Source organism: Artibeus jamaicensis, unplaced genomic scaffold (genome assembly GCF_021234435.1).
Source record: "Artibeus jamaicensis isolate MK-2021 breed Jamaican fruit bat unplaced genomic scaffold, CSHL_Jam_final contig_468, whole genome shotgun sequence".
Classification (NCBI taxonomy): domain Eukaryota; kingdom Metazoa; phylum Chordata; class Mammalia; order Chiroptera; family Phyllostomidae; genus Artibeus; species Artibeus jamaicensis.
In genome coordinates, this window is record NW_026521846.1 from 2183011 (window position 1) to 2202883 (window position 19873).

The 19873-nt window shown below is 38.9% G+C and overlaps 1 protein-coding gene across 11 annotated transcripts in view; it reads left to right on the plus strand.

The window, feature by feature from the left end:
- LOC119047664 (WASH complex subunit 2A) overlaps window positions 1-19873 on the plus strand; it is a 79799-nt gene that overhangs the window by 44016 nt on the left and 15910 nt on the right. For 6 of the 11 annotated variants that reach the window (XM_053667373.1, XM_053667376.1, XM_053667379.1 and 3 more), the window contains exons 14-20: window positions 374-433; window positions 788-961; window positions 2617-2741; window positions 3812-3898; window positions 9163-9264; window positions 10799-10930; window positions 13382-13545. In XM_053667373.1, coding sequence (XP_053523348.1) covers window positions 374-433; window positions 788-961; window positions 2617-2741; window positions 3812-3898; window positions 9163-9264; window positions 10799-10930; window positions 13382-13545 — 844 coding nt within the window. Of the gene's footprint in view, window positions 1-373; window positions 434-787; window positions 962-2616; window positions 2742-3811; window positions 3899-9162; window positions 9265-10798; window positions 10931-13381; window positions 13546-19873 lie in introns of those variants that run through there. The other 5 variants (XM_053667377.1, XM_053667380.1, XM_053667378.1 and 2 more) reach the window with 4 other exon arrangements.

Here is a 19873-nt window from a genome sequence, read left to right on the forward strand (position 1 = left end):
TGGTGTTCATTCTCACAAACAGTAGTGGATAGAGTGGGCACTGTGGAGGAGCACTGCTTGCTCTGCCCCTGCCACCCCGTTATGCTCGGCATCTTCCTTGGCCTCTCTAGCCAACACCACTGCTCTTGTCTGCTTAGAGTCACAGTGATTTTCCGTGGGACTCTCAGCTGAGATTGCATTAGTACCAAGAAAAAGTAATGGCATGGTGTTGGTAAGGAAGATACTAAGGAATTTTAAAATAACTTAGGAAAAATTAGTTTTAAAAGGTTTCTTATTAGCTGTGTATTGTGTTGAACATATTTTAGGAAGGTGCACTTAATAAGCAAGGTTACTTTCTTTGTTGAAATGGTTATCTCATTCTTTCTCATTTTAGTGTCTGCATCCTCCAAACCTGGAAAGAAAATCCCAGCAGGAGCAGTTTCTGTATTTTTAGGTATCATATTATAGGGTTTTTAAATCATTTTGTCATTTTAAAAATTGCCATTTTCTGAGGGCAGGCTGGAGAATAAGAGGAGCTTCAGAAGGCATAGGACAGCTTCCAGAAAGATCATTTACTGGGGTTAATTCATATTCTTTTAGAAATCAGTGACCTTGATTTTTTTTGAATGACCAGGTAACTCTAATTATGGGATGCTCTGTAGCAGAAAAGGATGGAAGTGATGGGTCCTTATTGGGTTCTGTGGATGAACTTAAAAGTTCGTGGTGGGCAATAGTGGGTTATTTTCTGTAGTCAGAAGGCCTACACACAGTAGCTTGTAGACAGGTTGTGTTGTTTCACTATCCATAGGGGACACTGATGTGTTTGGTGCAACCTCTGTTCCATCACTTACGGATCCTCAGAAGCCCAAGCCGCCCATGCCAGAGAAAAGCTTGGACTTCCCAGCACCCACTGGCCTCTTTGATGATGATGATGGTGATGATGACTTTTTTTCAGCATCCTGTAGCAAATCCTCCAAGACAGGTAGGTGCCTGTTTCGGCCTTTTTATGAATTTTGCCATGAAATAGTATTGACCTACAAGGACATAAAACTCCTGTATTTCGTATCTCATGTAGTATCAGAATACCTCCTCAAGCATTCCTGTCAGAGAGTTGTTAACATCTCTGCTTACATAGGCATGGTAATTTGGGGATCTCTATTTTATGAACCAATCTTTTCTGCTTTGAAAACTAATTACTAGCAGTTCTTCCTTAGAACTGATTTCAATCTGTTCCCCTATAATTATTCAAGAATTTTAGTTCTCACCTTTGGATTTACAGAAAAAGTTCTAATTACACTTTCTTCCAGTAGTCCTCTGAGCAGAATGCCATGTTAGCTGTTTATTTCCCAGCTTCCCTTCTGTTTTCCTAAAGCCCAGATAACCTCAACTTTTCCTTACGTGATAGGGTTTTCAGCCACTTGGCCACTTTGGCTCTCTTCCTTTCTTCTCCCCTCAAATTTAAGCCAGTGTATTTTGTGAAATCACCTATCCAAGTCAGTTCTTTAATGTGCAGATGACTCTTCAGGTACTCTGATCAAAATGCAGATTCTGAGTCAGTAGTTGTGGAACAGGGCCTGCAGTTCTACATTTGTAACAAGCTCCCCAGTGGGTGGAGATGGCTGCTCTGTGGGTTGCACTAGCCCCTTTTTTCAGTCGTAGGTGTGGAAAGTAAGGATGGAAGGAGAAAGTGAGGAAAGTAATTGCCTGGTTATTTTAGAAAGAGTGCAGATGGAAGCATAATACACTCAGATCTGTGCTGACTGCCACTGGTGGCTTGGAAGTGATTTGAAATCACAAATAAACTAATGCCTTTGTCTTAACAGCTATTGCTGTCCTGGGACATTCATGAAATAGTGCCCTCATTTCAGTGACATACACTTCATTCAGTGTAGCAGTGCTTGTGGTAGTGAAAAGGTGGCAACCACCCAAATACTCATCAGTAGGGTAAATTGTGGTTCTTCCATTCAGTAGAATTTTGTGAACCTGCTAAAAAGATTGAGGCCCATGTTGGTATGGCAAGATACCCTAGGTACATTAAGTGAAAAATGTAAATTGTAACACTCATTGCTCAAATAGCCACTTACTGCCTTATTTACAAATGACTAAAGTTAGTAATTATTATACCCTTTGGGAGAGTTAGAAGCATGTATATACCAAACTGTTCCAGTGGCCATCTTGTTTGGGTGGGGAAGTGGAGTTGGGAGAGAGATTTTAGTGTTTGCTTTTATATGCTTTTGTATAATTTGATTTTTAAAAGCAAGAACTGATCCTCATTTTTCAGCTTCCTAGAGTGATTGACTATTAAATGATCATTCTCTCTGTAGGTCTCTCTGTACCTTTTATGCCAGTCCAAGCTACTCTAGGCATGGGATGCTGTTGGTTGGATATATGTGTAAGCCAGATGGTTAAACCATCTGTCCTATGTTTCATTTTAGCTGCTGTCGTGTTCTTTGAAAAATTTAAATCTAGTGTATTTAATATTTTTTCATAACTAATCAAGAAATAACATACTTTTAAAAAAGAAATAACATACTTTCTAAATTTATTCTTTGGGAGGGAAAAAGTTTTAATCTGTGAATTTTATGATGAAATTTTTTTTACCTTAATATAATTTTATGCTATGGTATCTTTTTAAAGACAAAGTCAAATCCCCTGCCAATATCTTTGATGATGAAGAAGATCTGTTCAAAGAAAACGCAGTAGCTTTGCCAGAAGCTACTGTGAATCAGACAGATGAATATACATCAAGAGCAGAAAAAAAGGTGAGCAGGAGGGAAGACTGAGCATGGGAGTGTTGATATGGAACCAGGAGTGGAAATACTGTTTACTTCCAAGTTTATAGTGAAGAACTTCAGACACACAAAGTTGCAAGAAGAGGACAACAGACACCCCAAAGAAGTACCACCAGATCCAGCAGTTGTTAGGATTTTGCCATACCCAGTTGTAACATCCATTGATGGTCTTTACCTGAACTAGTTATCATATTGTGGAGTGCAAAATAATGTTTTTCTAATTCTTGCGTGTCGTCTACCTTTGTTAGCTGGCATTCTTCTGAACAGAAGAGCTTTTTTCCCCCTCCTTTTTTAGTATCACTATAGGATCATAGATTTTCTATTTATGTATTATAATCCATGAGCATTATTTTTTTTGGATATTATTGGCCGTGGATATTATTGACCTGTATTTGACCAACGGGATGTGTCGCTTCCAGTCTTTAAGCTTTTTTTTGGCTGTTTTCTCTTCCTTTTGCTGTCCTGCACACTTTGATCTTTCTAAAGCACATTTCATGTCATGTCTTTTGTACAAACCCTGACCTTCCTGCTGCCGACCACCTATGTCCTAGCATTTAGAACCTGTCAAGTTCCTAGGGCAAGCCCACCTTCCTATGCTGACTGCAGCTGTACATATCCCATTTAGGTACTTACAAGGTAGGCAGCCTGTCCTAGTCTCTGATCCACCAGAGGTGCCTGCTGCTTTTTTCCTGCTTTTGTCTCCTCATACAGTGCCCTCTGCCTGGAATGTCCTTGCTGTACCATCTCCCATGAGTAGGCCTTGTCTGTCCTGAGAAATTTACTTTATCAAGAAACGATTTCCTTCCTCATTACCATCTAATTTATACCAATTTTGAAATTCTTACGATACTTCTCATTTTGAGTTAATTCTTTGAGTAAACTTGATATATGTCCAAGGTCTATAATGTCTTTATTTTTCTGGCGTGTGGTTTGGCCTTATCCTAGCAGAGACTCAGAGTATATTTTCTGAATGAATGATTGAATAAACTGTCATTTCCAGGTATCTTGCTTGTTAACTCTCAATTTTTTTTTCAACAAAGGTCACCCTGTCTTCCAGCAAAAGTCTTAATCTCTTGTCAGAAAGAAAGACTCAAAAAGGTTTATTTTCAGATGAGGAGGATACTGAGGTAAGGAATTCCCTTTTTAGTTCTGAGAATTAGTGGATATAGCATTGGAAACTATTCCAAATCAGGATTTTCTCAGTTAGAGGTACAAGACTTTTTATTATGTTTTTTAGTTCTTTCTTTGAAAATAGTCTCTTGCAAATACATGGTCTTTAAAAAGCAATAAATGTATAGTAGTGTTCACTCTTGGGTTTCAGTCTAGTATATTTTCTGGGAGGAAAATACTCTGTCTATAGGATGCTCAAATTTTAGACTATTGATTCTCAGTGCAGTGAGGCACTTGTACCAGAATGGAAATTTACACACTGCTTATGTTTTTGGTAGTCTCACTAAAGACTGGGCCCTGACTGGTGTAGCTCAGTGGGTTGAGTGCCGGCCTGCTAACCAGAGGGTCACCGGTTTGATCCCCGGTCAGGGCACATTCATAGGTTGTGGGCCAAGTCCCCAGAAAGAGGCATCCACATATTGATGTTTCTCTCCCTTTCTCCTTCCCTCCTCCTCTCTCTAAAAATAATTCAAATCTTAAAAAAAAAAACTGGGCTTATTGATGAAGTGATAAGTATTTTGGCACAGGCTTTTCTTTCAAGATCCGTACGTAACAGTTTGTGGCTAGCACTGGTTTACAGACAGCCTCATTCCTCCAGGCACCTGCCTGGAGACACTTTTTCAATGGAGTAGCACTGGCTTTCAGAGGCGTCATTGCTTTTTCTGATTCCCAAAAGCCTAGGTCCTTTGAGAACTAATTTTAAGCCAGGCTCTTAGGGGATCTGAGACCTGCATGAGAATGTAATGGCAATAGTCAATCCCCTTCATAGAAAATTGTGTGGGCAGGGCAGCAATATACAGTAATTTCAGATTGTGTGAACTTTGGGCTAAACTTTAGTGGTTACTTTGCACTGACAGCCAGGACAAATGTACAGTTCTTTGTTTTTTTTAACATATATTTTATTGATTATGCTATTATAGTTCTATTTCCCCCTTCATTCTCCTCCACCCTGCACATCCCCTCCCCCACCATTCCTCCCCTTTAGTTTATGACCACATGTTTCAAGTTCTTTAGATTCTATATCTCCCCTACTATTCTTGCCCTCCCCCTATCTATTTTCTACCTACCATCTATGCTACTTATTCTCAGTACCTTCTCCCCCCTTCTCCTCCTCCCACTCCCCTGTTGCTAACCCTCCCTGTAATCTTCATTTCTATGGTTCTGCTCCTGATCTAGCTATACTCTTAGTTTGCTTTTGTTTTAGGTGTGGTTGTTAATAACTGTGAGTTTGCTGTCCTTTCACTGTTCATCTTTTTTATCTTCTTTTTTCTTAGGTAAAAAAGAAGATATAATTTCATATAATATATATGAATTTCATATAATATAATAAGGGCTTAGTGATGATGAACTCCTTGAATTTGATCTTATCTGAGAAGCACTTTATCTGCCCTTCCATTCTAAGGGAAAGCTTTGCTCTTCCAAGAGCAATCTTGGTTGTAGGTCTTTGGATTTCATGAGTTGGAATACTTCTTTCCAGCCCGTTCTTGCCTGTAAGGTCTCTTTTGAGAAATCAGCTGAAAGTCTGATGGGAACTCCTTTGTTAGGTGACTGTCCCCTTAGCTCTTGCTGCTTCTAGAATTCTCTCCTTCATTTTAATCTTGGCTAATGTAATGATGATGTGCCTTGGTGTGTTCCTTCTTGGGTCCAACTTGTCTGGGACTCTCTGAGCTTCCTGGATTTCCTGGAAGTCTATTTCACTTTGCCAGATTGGGGAAATTCTCCTTTATTATTTGTTCAAATAAGTTTTCCACTGGTGGCTGTTCCTCTTCCCCTTCTGGCACCCCTGTAATTCTGATGTTGGGACGTTTAAAGATGTCCTGGAGGTTCCTAAGCCTCTTCTCATTTTTTTGAATTCTTGTTTCTACATTCTTTTCTGTTTGGTCATTTTTTTCCTCTTTCTGGTCCACTCCTTTGATTTGAGTCCCAGTTTCCTTTCCATTACTGTTGGTTTCCTGTGCATTTCCATTCATTTCAATTACTTTAGCCTTCATATGTTTTTCTAATTTTTGACTAAAATCAACCAGTTCTGTGAGGATCCTGATCACCAGTGTTTTAAACTGTGCATCTGAAAATTTGGCTATTTCTTCGTCACTTAAATTTATGGGCTCTGGGGCTCTAAGTTCTTCTTGAGCCATGTTTTGATCTGTTCATTCCTGTTAGGTATGAGGAGCGGAGCCTTAGTTGTTCACCAGGGCGGGGCCACCCAGGTTGCTGGTTTGTGACGCTGCATGTGGGGGCAGGTCAGAGAGACCACCCAGGTCGCTGGTTTGTGATGCTGTAGGTGGGGGCGGGGTCAGAGAGGGACAATGGTGGTCCCCTTTGCTGCTTCCTGCCACTGGGGCCTGCATGGTCTGTCTCACTACTCCCTCCTTCACCGGTTTATCTGCGTGCAAATGTGTGACCGTGGTCAGCCTTAAGTGGGTCCACTGCCTTGCACCCTCAGTGGGTCCTCCCGCTTCTCCACACCTGGGATCCGCCCACGGCTGCTGGCACACCTGGGTTGCACGCCCAGGTTGGTCTGGTGGATCTTTCCTGCCTGACCCCGCTCTGCTGCTGGCTCTGTCCCTCTTACCGGTTTGGCTGAAGGGTTCATTGTTGTCAGACTTCCGTGCAGTTCAGTTTTCTGTGGTTTTGGCTGTGTTTTTGTTGCTAAAACTTTGTTGTTTTTAATCTCGGTTGTGGGAGGAGGCACAGTGCTTCCACCTATGCCTCCATCTTGGTGGAAGTCCCAGTTTTTTGTTAAGTAGAGTGGTTTACTGTAGATATAAATAAAACCTTGGAGGCTTATATTTTATTGATGTCCAGTGTACAGAAGGTAGGAATCAAAATCCTGACATGGGCACAACATGATGGGCCTCACACTCTGGTCTTATTCTGAGTTCCCCACTTTGAGGTCTTTGCACTGGCTCTTGCCTCTCTAGGAATGTTCTTCCCAGAATTCGGAAGGCTTGGTTCCTCACCTTTTCCAGTTTTCTATAGACATCTCCTGATACCCTTTTGCATAATTGCAAGCTCACCAGCACACACCCTTCTGTTGTATAGTTCTCTATAATATGACTGGTGGGTGACATTTTGTGTCCACTTGTTCATTGTTTCTGTCCTAACTAGAAAGGTTCAGTGAGGGTAGGGTGTTTTGTTTCTTGCTCTTACCCATAATGCCTCCACTAGTTATTGGCACTTGGTAAGCCATCAAGCAGTTGTTAACTACAAAGAGAAACAGAGGTGAGCAATTTCAGTCATTTCAAAGGTGTTCTAGGTACTTATTGCTATGAAAACTTAGTGACCTAAAACATTGATATGTTTAATTACTTTTTGTGGTTCTAGAAGTTGACTGGGTTCAGCTAAGCACTTTTTATTGAGGGTGTTGTGTAGTTCCTAGTGCAAAGGTAGCTGGGCTGAGAAACATCTCTCATGGTTCTGGTGTCTGAGTGGAAAAGACTCATACAGTTGGGGCACTTGGGGCACTGATACCCATCTCTTCTCACCACAGCAGCTTCTGGGAGATTGGACTTATTACATGGTGGCCCAGAGCTTCCAAGTGAGATTCCTGAGGGCTACACAGAGGCTATATTGCTTTTTGTACACTCGCCTTGGAATTTGGTGTTGTCACTTCTGCTGCATTCTGTTGGTTGAAACAATCATAAAGGCTTGCCCAGGTTCAAGGGTAGAGGACACAGACTCCACTTACTGATGGTAGGAGTATAAAAGGATTTTCAGGCAGGTTTTTTAAACTTCCTGTGAACACTTTGATCCATGTGCATCATCATAGATTTTTTTGTATTGGATGCTGTCAGGGTGCTTAGGCATGAAGAAGGAGAACAGTGTAGTCTAGAACAGGGTGTCAAACTCATTTTCACTGGTGGCCATATCAGCCTTATGGTTTCCTTCAAAGAGCCGAATGTAATTTTAGGACTGTATAAATGTAACTACTCCTTAACTTTAAGGAGTTGAAATTATATTCAGCCCTTTGAAGGTAACCATGAGGCTGATGTGGCCCCCGGTGAAAATGAGTTTGATGCCTCTGGTCTAGAGGATAAAGCTTTGGACCAGAAGGATAGATTCTTTACTCCTGCCTCTGTATCTGAAGTGTGGAGCTAAAGCTTGCCCTATGAAATCATTCTGTGGACATGTTTGAAGGAATGGAAAAGCTTTTTTTCTAGCACCAAGGATGAAGTTAGTCAGCGGTCCAAAACCATGATGTTGAAATTTGTTTTTGTTCTTTGGTTTGTTTACTTGTTTTTAAAGCAGTGGAATCCTTTCTTTAAGTGATATCTTGCCAATATGTAAAATGCGGGAGAGGCATAGAAAGCCTCGAGCTTCCTGTGTGGCCTCTTCTACCTGAATAGACCCATGGGACTCCGGCAAAAACCAGTGGACATTGGTCTTTCTTTGAGGAATAAACACCGATTCCATAATAAAAACATTATTCAGAAAGGTCTTAGAAACTATGTTCTTGTCCTATTTAGATGTCTGGCTCTTGTGTATTGTTTTTTTTTTCCTGAAGGAACAGTTCTGTTTTATGTTAAATTCATGCAGCCCAATTTGCAGCTCTTTCTTTGTGTTTCTTTGCTCTTTTCTTAGGCTAACATTTTGTAGCATTTTGAAAGTTTCTTCAGAGTCTACCAGAGTTTTAAATAGTTTACATCTCCTAGCTCTGTAGTTCAAGTAGAATACCAAGCATTTTAAAATTAAAATTAAATTTTTATCTATTTAAAAGAAATACTATATTCTTATAAGAGTAACAAATATTATATTCTCATCTGTAACGCAATAAAACAGAGTTACAGATCTAGTAATTTGAAAAGCTAGTTTTTGTTTCCATTATGAAATCTCTTTAATCCCTCTGTTTTTTTTTTTAACAGAAAAAGGAAGTCATTTTTATTTTAGCATGATAGGAGATTGATTGGAAATTTTTCCCTTGTGTTAAATCATCCATGTGGGATGCCAAGATAGAGGAAGGTGGGCGTATCCAAACCTCTCGGTTCCACTAAGGCCACTTAAAATTAGCCATGGTCTCTCCCTTCTCACAGGTGCTTATACCATACACAGCTAGGACAGACTGATGGGGTTTCCTTGAGGATGGCCTCAGCAAGCTTCTTGTCTCTGGCAAAGAGACCTAGATGCATTGCAGCCATCATGTCATAGTCTTCAGTGTTTTATGTCTGATACTTTAAAAACTGATCTATCTTGTTTATTAAGAACTTTAATCTTCATCCAACAGGATCTATTTTCCTCTCAGAATGTGAATAAGTCAAAAGATGCATCTTTCCTGCCTAGCAAACTCCCCACGTCAGTCTTGCTTTTTGATGATGAAGAGGAAGAGGTAAACATTGTTATTGCCAACACAAGATAATCAAGTTTTTGATTAGTAGAAAACTATTGCTGATATGGTTTTATAGTCAGAGGTTCAGTCAATAGAACAAGGTAATATGGAACCAGTCCAGCCATCTGACTGAGGCCTATACAGCAAAAATATTTTGTTTTGTATTTTAGTGACTCCTTTCTTAAGTTCTCTTAGTTATCTATACAGTGGGCAGGACGTTAGATTCTTGACCCAACTCTCATGGAAGGCTTTGTAGATTTCCCTTTAAAACTCTGCCTTTAAAAAATATTTTTTGGAGGATAGGTCTGTGTTATACTCAGTTATTTATAATGATGCTTTGGATAAAGGGGGAGCAAGAGGAGAAGGCAGCCATGTCCTCACTTTGCTTTGCTTTCCCACCCTGAATGAGAGAGAAAAGGTGGGGAGGAAGAAAGGGGGAAGACAAAGCAAACTTTTATTCTTACACTGTCCTGGGCAGTGGCTGAGCTCCTCGGCTTTGGTGTCAGACCTCTGTGCTTGTATCCTAGCTCCACCACTTGCAGATCAAGGACCTTGGACAAGTAAAACTCTACCCACCCGAAAGTGATAGTTCAAACACCTAATGTACAGACTTTGTCACAGTGCCTAGCATGTAGTAAGTGCATAGTAAGTGTTAACTCTGGTCTTTGTATCCTCATTGGGTACCAGCTCATTATTTGCATGTTGAATAATCCTTTCCTGCCTTCCTACACTTTTTAAAGGCTCTCTTTAGGAATCCTTACATTTCAGGACTGTGCACCTGCTGCAGTATACTGTTAAGGGTATTTTTCTATCTTAACTCCAGCTCAGGTTTTCTGATGGTGTTGTTATTCTTATCTAAATAAAAGTACCTTAATAGGCACCTCTGGAGTGCTTGATGATACAAAAATTTACAGATGCCTTTGAACCTATAAGAATCAGCTGTTAGTGGGTCAGTGATTTTATTTAGTAAACTATTTAAGTTTGTATTGTCTCATTAAAAGTAACCATAAACACAAGTCATTCCTTCCCTCTGTCCTAGGTGTGTGTCCTTGACGAATGTAAAAGAGTAGAGAAAGCCCCATATTTCCCCCCTTTTATCCATGACTGCTGAGTGTAATTCATAGAAAAACAGGTGCAGGGAGCTAGCCTGCTCTCCCGGCAGCTGCAGGCTTTGGCCTCACCAGTGATCACAGAAGGCCTGCCCTACCGGTGTGGCCACACTTCTCCCCACTCACTGCTCACTCCCAGTGTGGCCACACTTCTCCCCACTCACTGTTCTGCCTTCACATTCTGTGCCATATTTCCCTTTTGTGGAGGGAGAATACACTTAGAGAATATTAGACTGTTACAGGCTTATATGTGAGAGAGAAGTGGGATTTACTAACGTTTTGTGACCCCCCCATAAGTGTTACATATATTTTGTACCTGACTAGAGATTTACTCTCTAACAATTTGAATTGAGAGAATGAATATCTTAAGTTTTTTGTTTTATGTGTATAAAGTTGTCATACTCTTCTGCCACTTATTTTTCTAGGAGAATCTTTTTGGGGCTGCAGCTGCTGAAAAGCAGACATTATCTCTACCAACTCAGAATCAAGAGAAAGCAAAACCCTCAGAGCCCTCCAAAAAGAAAGCATCTGCCTTATTGTTCAGCAGTGATGAGGAGGTGGGTCGAAAGTATCTCCTAGAAAGGAATAGGGCTTTGTTTGAAGCGATTTAAGAGTGTGACTATCCTAACCATTTTCTTTTACTACCTACTTTACATCTGGGGAAGGTCAGTCACTAAAGACTGTTCACAAGACTAGCTATTTTTCTCTTAAAGATACTTAGTATAGTATTAATTAAAGGTTAATCTTTTGAAAATGGTTATGAATATGACCCTAAAATTACATTATAGGCTTATTCAAATGAGTTAGGTGTTATCTTATTACATGATCACTGTAATAACAGAATTAATCAAGAATATGAATCTAGACATGGTAGGAATATCTTTTTTATTAGCATCTTTGCAGTATTTCCCTTTATTATCTAGAAACATTAGCAAAGTCAGTAGTGAGATATGGGTTAGCTGCTGTTCAGATTTAGCTGTACAGAAAAAGACTTTAAATGTAATGATATTAAAAACCCCGAGCAATAAAAATCTTCCTTTATTATAATAATATTTTTTAAATATTTTATTTTATTTTTAGAGAGAGGGGAAGGGAAGGAGAAAGAATGGGAGAGAAACATCAATGTGTGGTTGCGTCTCATGTGTCCCCTACTGGGGACCTGGCCTGCAACCCAGGCAAGTACGCTGACTGGGAATTGAAGCAGTGACCCTTTGCTTCACAGGCCTGTGCTTAATCCACTGAGCTACACCACCAGGGCATAATCTTTTTTATTTTGACATAGGCAAATTTGAGGGTATGATGTGGATAAATTGTAGATATATTAATGTTTTTATTTTTAATTTTATTTTTATAGAACACAAATTTATTTGGCATTTTGATGTTTGATGAAATAGTTCTCATAGCATCTTAAGGATTAGTGCCAACTCAACCAAAAATAAACCCAAACTAAAAACCCTTAGTGAAAGGAAAACATAAAAAACAGGCAGTGAACCCTGGCTGGTGTGGTTCAGTGGATTTGAGTGCCAGCCTGTGGACTAAAGGGTTGCTATTTTGATTCCCAGCCAGGACACTGCCTGTGTTGTGGGGCCAGGTACCCAGTTAGAAATGTGTAAAAGGCAACTGATCCATGTTTCTCTCGCACATCACTGTTTCTGTTCCCTTCTTCCTTTCCCCTTGCTCTAAAAATAAATAAATAAGAAAATATTAAAAAAATAAAAAATGGTAGTGGGACAGTGTACAGATTTGACTCCCACCTACATCAGGCACAGGCAGGTCAAGCCCTGGGGGAGGAGGCTTCATTAAGACCTTGGCCTGTCCCTTTGGAGGCCTAGTGTGCATGGGGCAGGGGCTGCCTCTCACAGGAACAAAGGAATTGTTAATGTTTTTATTGAAAGCAGTCTAAAGTGACACAGCTTGATTTCCTTTTTCTACTCAAATGTATAAATTTATGGTGGATTTTCCATTTTTTCCTTCTTTTTGCATTGTTAGGCATTTTTCCTGTAGAAATGGCCAACCATCAGTTGAGTTTTTCTTACCATAGTAGTTCATGGAAGATGGGAGCAACATTACTCGCAGAGTAAAGATAACTGATGTTCTAGAACAGTGATTCTAAAGAGTGCTAATATTGGGTTCCACTGCTAGAGATTCTGAATTAATTGGTTTGGAGGTATGGAATTTTCTAAAGATCTTTCAGGGAGTCTAGCATGTAGTTGCCTCTCTAGAGGAGCATGTCTCAAACCATCATATGTGAAGAAATCCCCTGGGCATTCTATTACGAGTGCAGATTCTGATTCAGAAAGTCTGGGATGGAACCTGAGGCTCTAAGTAAGAGATGCTACTGGCTTGTGGTCTGTACTTTGATTTGCAAAGATCTAGACTCTGGAAACCAAAGGACCACTTAAGCATGTACTGAAGAGTTCCTTGATTTGAAGGGGTGAGCCTAGCTAGGTGAGGTTTCATGTAAAGCTAAGTCTGGATTCAGATTTTTGCAGTAAAGGGATTACTAGGAGCTTTTATTGTATTGCGTTTACATGTGTGTAGCGTGAGGTTTTTACACATTTTTTTTCTAGCCTGCTTTGGGATTTTTAAATTTATTTATTTTCCTCCAAAATTGAGAGTTCTTGATTTATTTTTTTATTTTCCTCTTTCTTTTCATCCCCCTCTCCAATTAACTTTGGTCCTCTAAAGTAGACAAGTTCCCTTGCCCTAACACAGAACAGAACCTTAGAGAGGAGAACCCTTGTGGAAGGCAGTGGAGGATAAAGGCATGAGAAGGTCTGTGAAGTCAAAGAACCCAGCAGTATAGATTTGAGTTCAAAGAAAAGTCTTGGACATGAGCTCTCTTCAGGTGTGGTACACTTCGTATAATATTTAGTTTAGATACAGTTTAGTTCAATGAATGTAAATATTTTACTTCCTAGGTTAGTTCAATGAATGTAAATATTTTACTTCCTAGGTTCCTTAGACAACATTACCACTGGATTTTAATTCATATTTCATATTTTAAGGACCAGTGGAATTTTACTGATTCACAGACCAACTCAGCATCTAACAACAGGTCTAAAGGAGAACTTAGGGACTCTGGGACCACTCAGGACCAGGAGACTATGAAAAAGACCAGCCTCTTTGAGGAAGATGATGAAGATGATCTGTTTGTTATTGCTAAGGACAGGTGAGAGTCATTGCACAAAATCATTTAATCTGATTCTATGCTAACAGGTAAGGTATTTGATGTGCAGGTTGTCAGTTACTAGATGAGCTGCTAATCATTCATTACCCAGTAGTCATACAAATGAGGATGTCTTTGGTTTTCACATGCAAGGTATTCCCCAATACTGGGAAATTATTTTTTGGATAGATCCTTACTTAATTTCTTTTACCTATCATTTTTTTACCTTAAAATACTATTTTGCTTAGTTAATTAGTGGTTTAACTACAGTTTGTCTTTTTTGTTTTTCCTCTGGGATGCACTAAAATATGTAGTTTGGTCAAGGGTTCTTAAGTTTGTTATTTGGGTAGAATTCTGCTCAGCATTGAACAACACCCTATTAGGAGGATGGTTCTCTGCTGAGCTATGCTGTATCATAGCAGTTGCTGGTGCCCCTTAGCTGATCTTAGCAGTCCTTCAGATTCATTCCTACTTGGACTGAAACTGACAGGATGTGTCCAGTGAGCATGTGAGCATGGGCTGGGGTTGGTGTTGTAACAACACACTGCCAGATGAGCTGTTCATTAAGAGTAACTCCCCTGCAGATACTTTTTTTCTCCAGAGCTTTAAAGGATCATTTTGAAATTCAACTGAATGGTAATAGCATAAGATGCAATTGATTGGACATGAAAATCTTAAGCGTTGGAGTGGTTAAGTTTTCATTTTTATTTGATAGATCCAGAAGCACCTCATATTTCACTCTCTAAATATTGTGATATCAATAAATATCACCATTTCTTTTTTAAAAACATTTTTATTATATTTTTTCCATTGCTATTTAGTCCCCTTATAATTCCCCATCTCCCGCCTATAGTCATCACACTGTTGTCCGTGTCCATGAGTCCTTTTTCCTTTTTGCTCAGTCCCTCCACCCCATAATTTTCCCCTCACAATAGCTGTCATCCAGCTTCCTATCTATAGGTCTGTCTCTGTTTCGCTTGTTGAGTTTGTTCAAGAGATTCCACATATCAGTGAAATTATACAGTATTTTCTTTCTCTGACTGGCATATTTCACTTAGAATAATGTTCTCCAGGTCCATCCCTATTTCTCAAAGGTTAAATTTTCTTCTTTTTACAGGCAAGTAATATTATGTTGTATAAATGTTCCGTAGCTGTTTCATGCACTCATCTACTGATGGACTACTTGGGCTACATCCGTTTCTTGGTGATTGTAAATAATGCTTCAGTGAACATAGGGGGGCTTATGCCCTTTCAAATTAGTGTTTGGGTTCCTTTAGATATACAACGTCTGTCAGGAAAAAGTCCAGCCATTGTTAATACAACTAGAATGGTTTGTGCAACATTGATGTAACCTAGCAGCCAAGGAGAGTGAACTGGAATGCACATGCATAAACAAAATACAACTTCACTGTACTAGTCAGAGGGGGCAATACACGCTATTGAGAGAGCATGTGTACTGTGTGGCCATTGCAGTCAAAATGACTGAGCAATAGATCTACATCAGATTTTGTGTTAAGATTGAATGTTCCTCTGTGGAAACTTTGGATGATTCAGAAGGCCACAGCTATGGGCATAACTAAAAGCATTTTAGTTTGATGTAGTTCCATTTATTTTTCCTTTTGCTTTCTGGCGATTGGCAGCTTCATCACGAAATGTGCCTGCTTGTGCATCACATATTGTGCAAAGATTTTTGGCAAAACATCAAATCACTTATGTGACTCAATCCCCTTACAGCTCAGATTTGGTTCTCTGCAGCTTCTGGCCTTTCCCAAAACTAAAATCACCTTTGTAAAAAAAAGAGATTTCAGACCATTGATAAGGTTCAGGAAAATCCCACAGGCCAGCTGATGGTGACTGGGAGAACTGTGAGGTCCCAAGGTTTCTATCTTGAAGGGGACTGAGGCATCATTGTCCTGTGTACAGTGTTTCTTGTGTCTTGTATATTCTTCAATAAATGTCTCAATTTTTCACATTGCATGGCTGGATACCTTCTAGACAGACCTTGTATTCCCAGAAAGTGGGATTGCTGGGTCAAAAGGCAGATCCTTTTTAAATTTTTTGAGGTATCTCCATACAGCTTTCCACAGTAGATGCACTAATCTGCATTCCCACCAACAGTGTGAAAGGGTTCCCCTTTCTCCGAATCCTCACCAGGGCTTGTTTGTTGGTTGATTGATGATAGCCATTTTAACAGGAGTGAGGTGATACCTCATTGTGGTTTTAATTTGCATTTCTCTAGTGGTTAGTGACATTGGGCATCTTTTCATACATCTGTTGGCCATCTTATGTCCTATTTGGATAAATGTCTATTCAGGTCCTTTGCCCATTTTTTAATTGGGTTCTTTGAGTTTTTGGTGTTGAGTTTTATAACTTCATTATAAATTTTGTATATTAATCCCTTCTCCCATGTGAATATGTTCTCCCATTCTGTGGTTGTCTTTTTATTTTGTTGATTTCCTTTGCTGTGCAAAAGCATTTTAGTTTGATGTAGTTCCATTTATTTTTCCTTTTGTTTTCCTTCCCTGGGGAGATATGTCTGTTAAAATATTGCTATGAGTAATATCTTAGATTTTGTTGCCTATGTCATCTTCTATAATTTGGTTTCAGGTCTAACATTTAAGCCTTTTATCCACTTTGAATTTATTCTTGTGTGTGTTGTAAGACGGTAGTCTAGTTTCATTTTTCTGCACATATCTGTCCAATTTTCTCAACACCATTTATTGAATAAACTATATTTAGTCCATTGTATGTATTTGCTTCCTCTGCCAAATATTAATTGACTATAAATGTGTGGGTCTATTTTTGGGCTGTCTAATCTGTTCCATTGATGTATGTGTCTTTTTTTCTGCCAGTACCATGCTCTTTTGATTACTATGGCCTTACAGTACAGTTTGATATTGGGTAGCATGATTTCTTCAACTTTGTTCGTTTTTCTCAGGATTGATGTTTGCTATGTGGGATGTTTTGTGGTTCCATGTAAATTTCTGAAATATTTGTTTTACTTCTGTTGTAAATGTCATTGGAATCTTGATAGGAGTTGCTTTGAATCTGTAGATTGCTTTGGGTAGTATGTACATTTCAATGATGCGTAATGATGTTTAATTCCTCTTATTTATGAACACAGTATGTGCTTTCATTTATTTGTATCATCTTCAATTTCTTGAGTCATAATTTTCTGAGTACAGGTCTTTTACATCCTTGGTTAAGTTTATTTCTGGGTATTTTATTCTTTTTGAAGGAATTGGGAATGGTATTGTTTTCTTTTTCTTTTTTGTTGTTCAGTTATAGTTATCTTGCCTTTTCCCCATTGCTCACCCCTATCCCATCCCCCACTACTCCCACAGTAAATCAACCCCCACCCCCATTTTCCATGCCCATTAGTCCTCTATTCATGTTCCTTTTATTGCCTCTTCCCCTTTTCCCTCTTATCCCTCTCCCTTCTGGTCACTGACCATTTGTTCTTTATTTCCAAGTCTCTGGTTCTATTTTACTCATTTGTTTGCTTTGTTGGTTAGGTTCCACTTACAGGTGAGATCATATGGTATTTGTCCATCATTTTCTGGCTTATTTCACTTAGCATAATGCTCTGCAGTTCCATCCATGCTGTTGCAGAGGGTAGGAGTTCTTTCTTTCTGCAGTGTAGTATTCCATTGTGTAAATGTACCACAGTTTTTTGATCCTCTCATTCACTGACGGGCACTTAGTCTGTTTCCAGCACCCGGCTATTGTAAACAATGTGGCTGTGAACATTGGGGTGCATAGGTTCCTTTGAATTGGTGTATCATGGTTCTTAGGATATAATCTCAGCAGTGGAATTGCTGAGCCAAAAGGCAGTTCTATTTTTAGTCATCTGGGGAAATTCCATACTGTTTTCCACAGTGGCGGTACCAGTCTGTATTCCCACTAACAGTGCACAAGGGTTCCCTTTTCTCCACAACCTCTCCAACACTTGTTGTTTGTTGATTTGTTTATGATGACCATTCTAACTGGTGTGAAGTGGTATCTCATTGTGGTTTTAACTTGCATTTCTCTAATGGGTAATGTTGAGCATCTTTTCATATATTTCTGGGCCCTCTATATGTACTCCTTGGAGGAGTATCTGTTCAAGTCTTTTGCCCATTTTTTAATTGGATTGTTTGTCTTCCTGGAGTGGAATAGTGTGAGATCTTTATATATTTTGGAGATGAAACTCTTTTCTGAGGTATCACTGGCAAATATGTTATCCTATATAGTTGGTTCTCTTTTCATTTTAATACTATTTTCTTTAGCTGTGCACAAGCTTTTTATTCTGATGAGATCCCATTTGTTTATTCTTTCCTTTATGTTCCTTGCTCTAGGAGACATATAGGTGAAAATATTGCTGCATGGAATATCTGAGATTTTCCTGCCCTGTGGTTTCTTTCCTCTAGGACTTTTATGGTGTCAGGACTTTTATCTACCTTGAATTTATTTTTGTGTAAGTTGGTGATTGAGTTTCATTTTTTTGCATGTAGTTGTTCAGATCTCCCAACATCATTTGTTGAAGAAGCTATTTTTACTCCATTTTATGCTGCTGCCTCCTTTGTCAAATATTAATTGACCTTAGAGACTTGGGTTTATTTCTGGGCTCTCTCTTCTGTTCCATTGGTCTATGTGTCTGTTCTTATGCCAGTACCAAGCTGTTTTGATTACAATGGCTTTGTGAGTACAGTTTGGTATTAGGTGTTGTGATTCCTCTTGGTTCGTTCTTTCTCAAAATTGTAGCAGCTATTCGGGGTCATTTATAGTTCCATGTAGATTTTTGAAATGTTTATTCTATATCTCTGAAGTATGTCATTAGTATTTCAATATGGATTGTGTCGAACCTATAAATTTTTGGACATTAATATAAATTAATGTCCATACTATAAACTTAGTATGGACATTTTGATGAGGTTAATTCTTCCAATCCAAGAGTGTGGTACATGCTTCTATTTGTTTGTGTCTTTCTTAGTTTCTTTCTTCAGTGTTGTGTAGTTTTCCGAGTACAGGTCTTTTACATCCTTTGTTAGGTTTATTCCTAGGTACTTTATTTTTCTTGTTGCTGTAGCAAATGGGAATTTTTTCCTGGTTTCTGATTATGATATTTCATTGTTGGAGTACAAAAATGTCTTTGATTTCTGCATAATGACTTTGTATCCTGCTGTTTTGCCAAATTGACATGAGATTGAGTAGTTTTTTGGTGGAGTCTGTAGGGTTTTCTGTGTACACTATTGTGTTATCTGCAAACAGTAACAGTTTTGCTTCCTTCGTTTCAATTTGGATGCCTTTTATTTCTTTTTCTTATTTGATTGCTATGGCTAGGACTTCCAGAAATATGTTGAATAGGAGTAGTGAAATCGGGCATTCTGTTCTCATTCCTGATCTTAGTGGGAAAGCTTTTAGTTTTTACCCATTGACCTACTGATTTTGAATGCAATAGCCACACGGTAAACATGCACACTCAGCAGCATGTACCACCCCCTCTGACTAGTACAGTGATGTTATCATTGTTCACCCATGTGCATTTTAGGCCACTCTCCCTGGCTGCCATGTTACATATATGTTGTTCAAATTGTTCTTGTTATATTAACAATGGCTTGACTTTTTCTGGACAGATCTCATGTTATATCCATACATTGGGGTCTTACTCAGCAGTAAGAAGGAATAAAGAATTAATATGTGCTATAGTATGGGTAGATGAATCTTTAAAATATTTTGTTAATTGAAGAAAGCCAGTCACAGAAACACATATGTGAGATTCCACTTGCATATAATGTTCAGAATGGATAAGTCCATAGAGATGGAATTTAGATAAGTGTGTGTCTGGAGTTGAAGGGAAAGGAGAATTGGGAGTGACTCTTAACAGGTATCAAGTTTCCTTTAGTGTTGATGGAAATATTGTAGACTTAGATTTTGGTGATAGTAGCACAACTCTAAATATACTAAAAATCAGTGATTGTACCCTATAAAGGATAAATTTTATGGTGTGTAAATTATATCTCCAAATGATTGAAAAAAAATGATCTGTAACTTTAACAAAGTGAAATACTCTCTTGAAAGGAGGGCATTCAAACATCCTGGTTTGCCCAGGCAGCCCTGGTTTGTGCCTATCATTGCTGTATAATTATTATTAATTTTTCCTTTCATTTTTAAAAGTGCTATAAGTATAGGCCATAAACATTATGCTTATCATAATGTTTTTATTTTGTTTGAGAGACAAAGCACAGATAACTTAATTATGAGGTATTATTAAAAATTTTCTTCCATCACCATTTATCCCCCCATACCCCCTTCCTTCACTCACCTCCTCCCCCTTCACTCACCACACTGT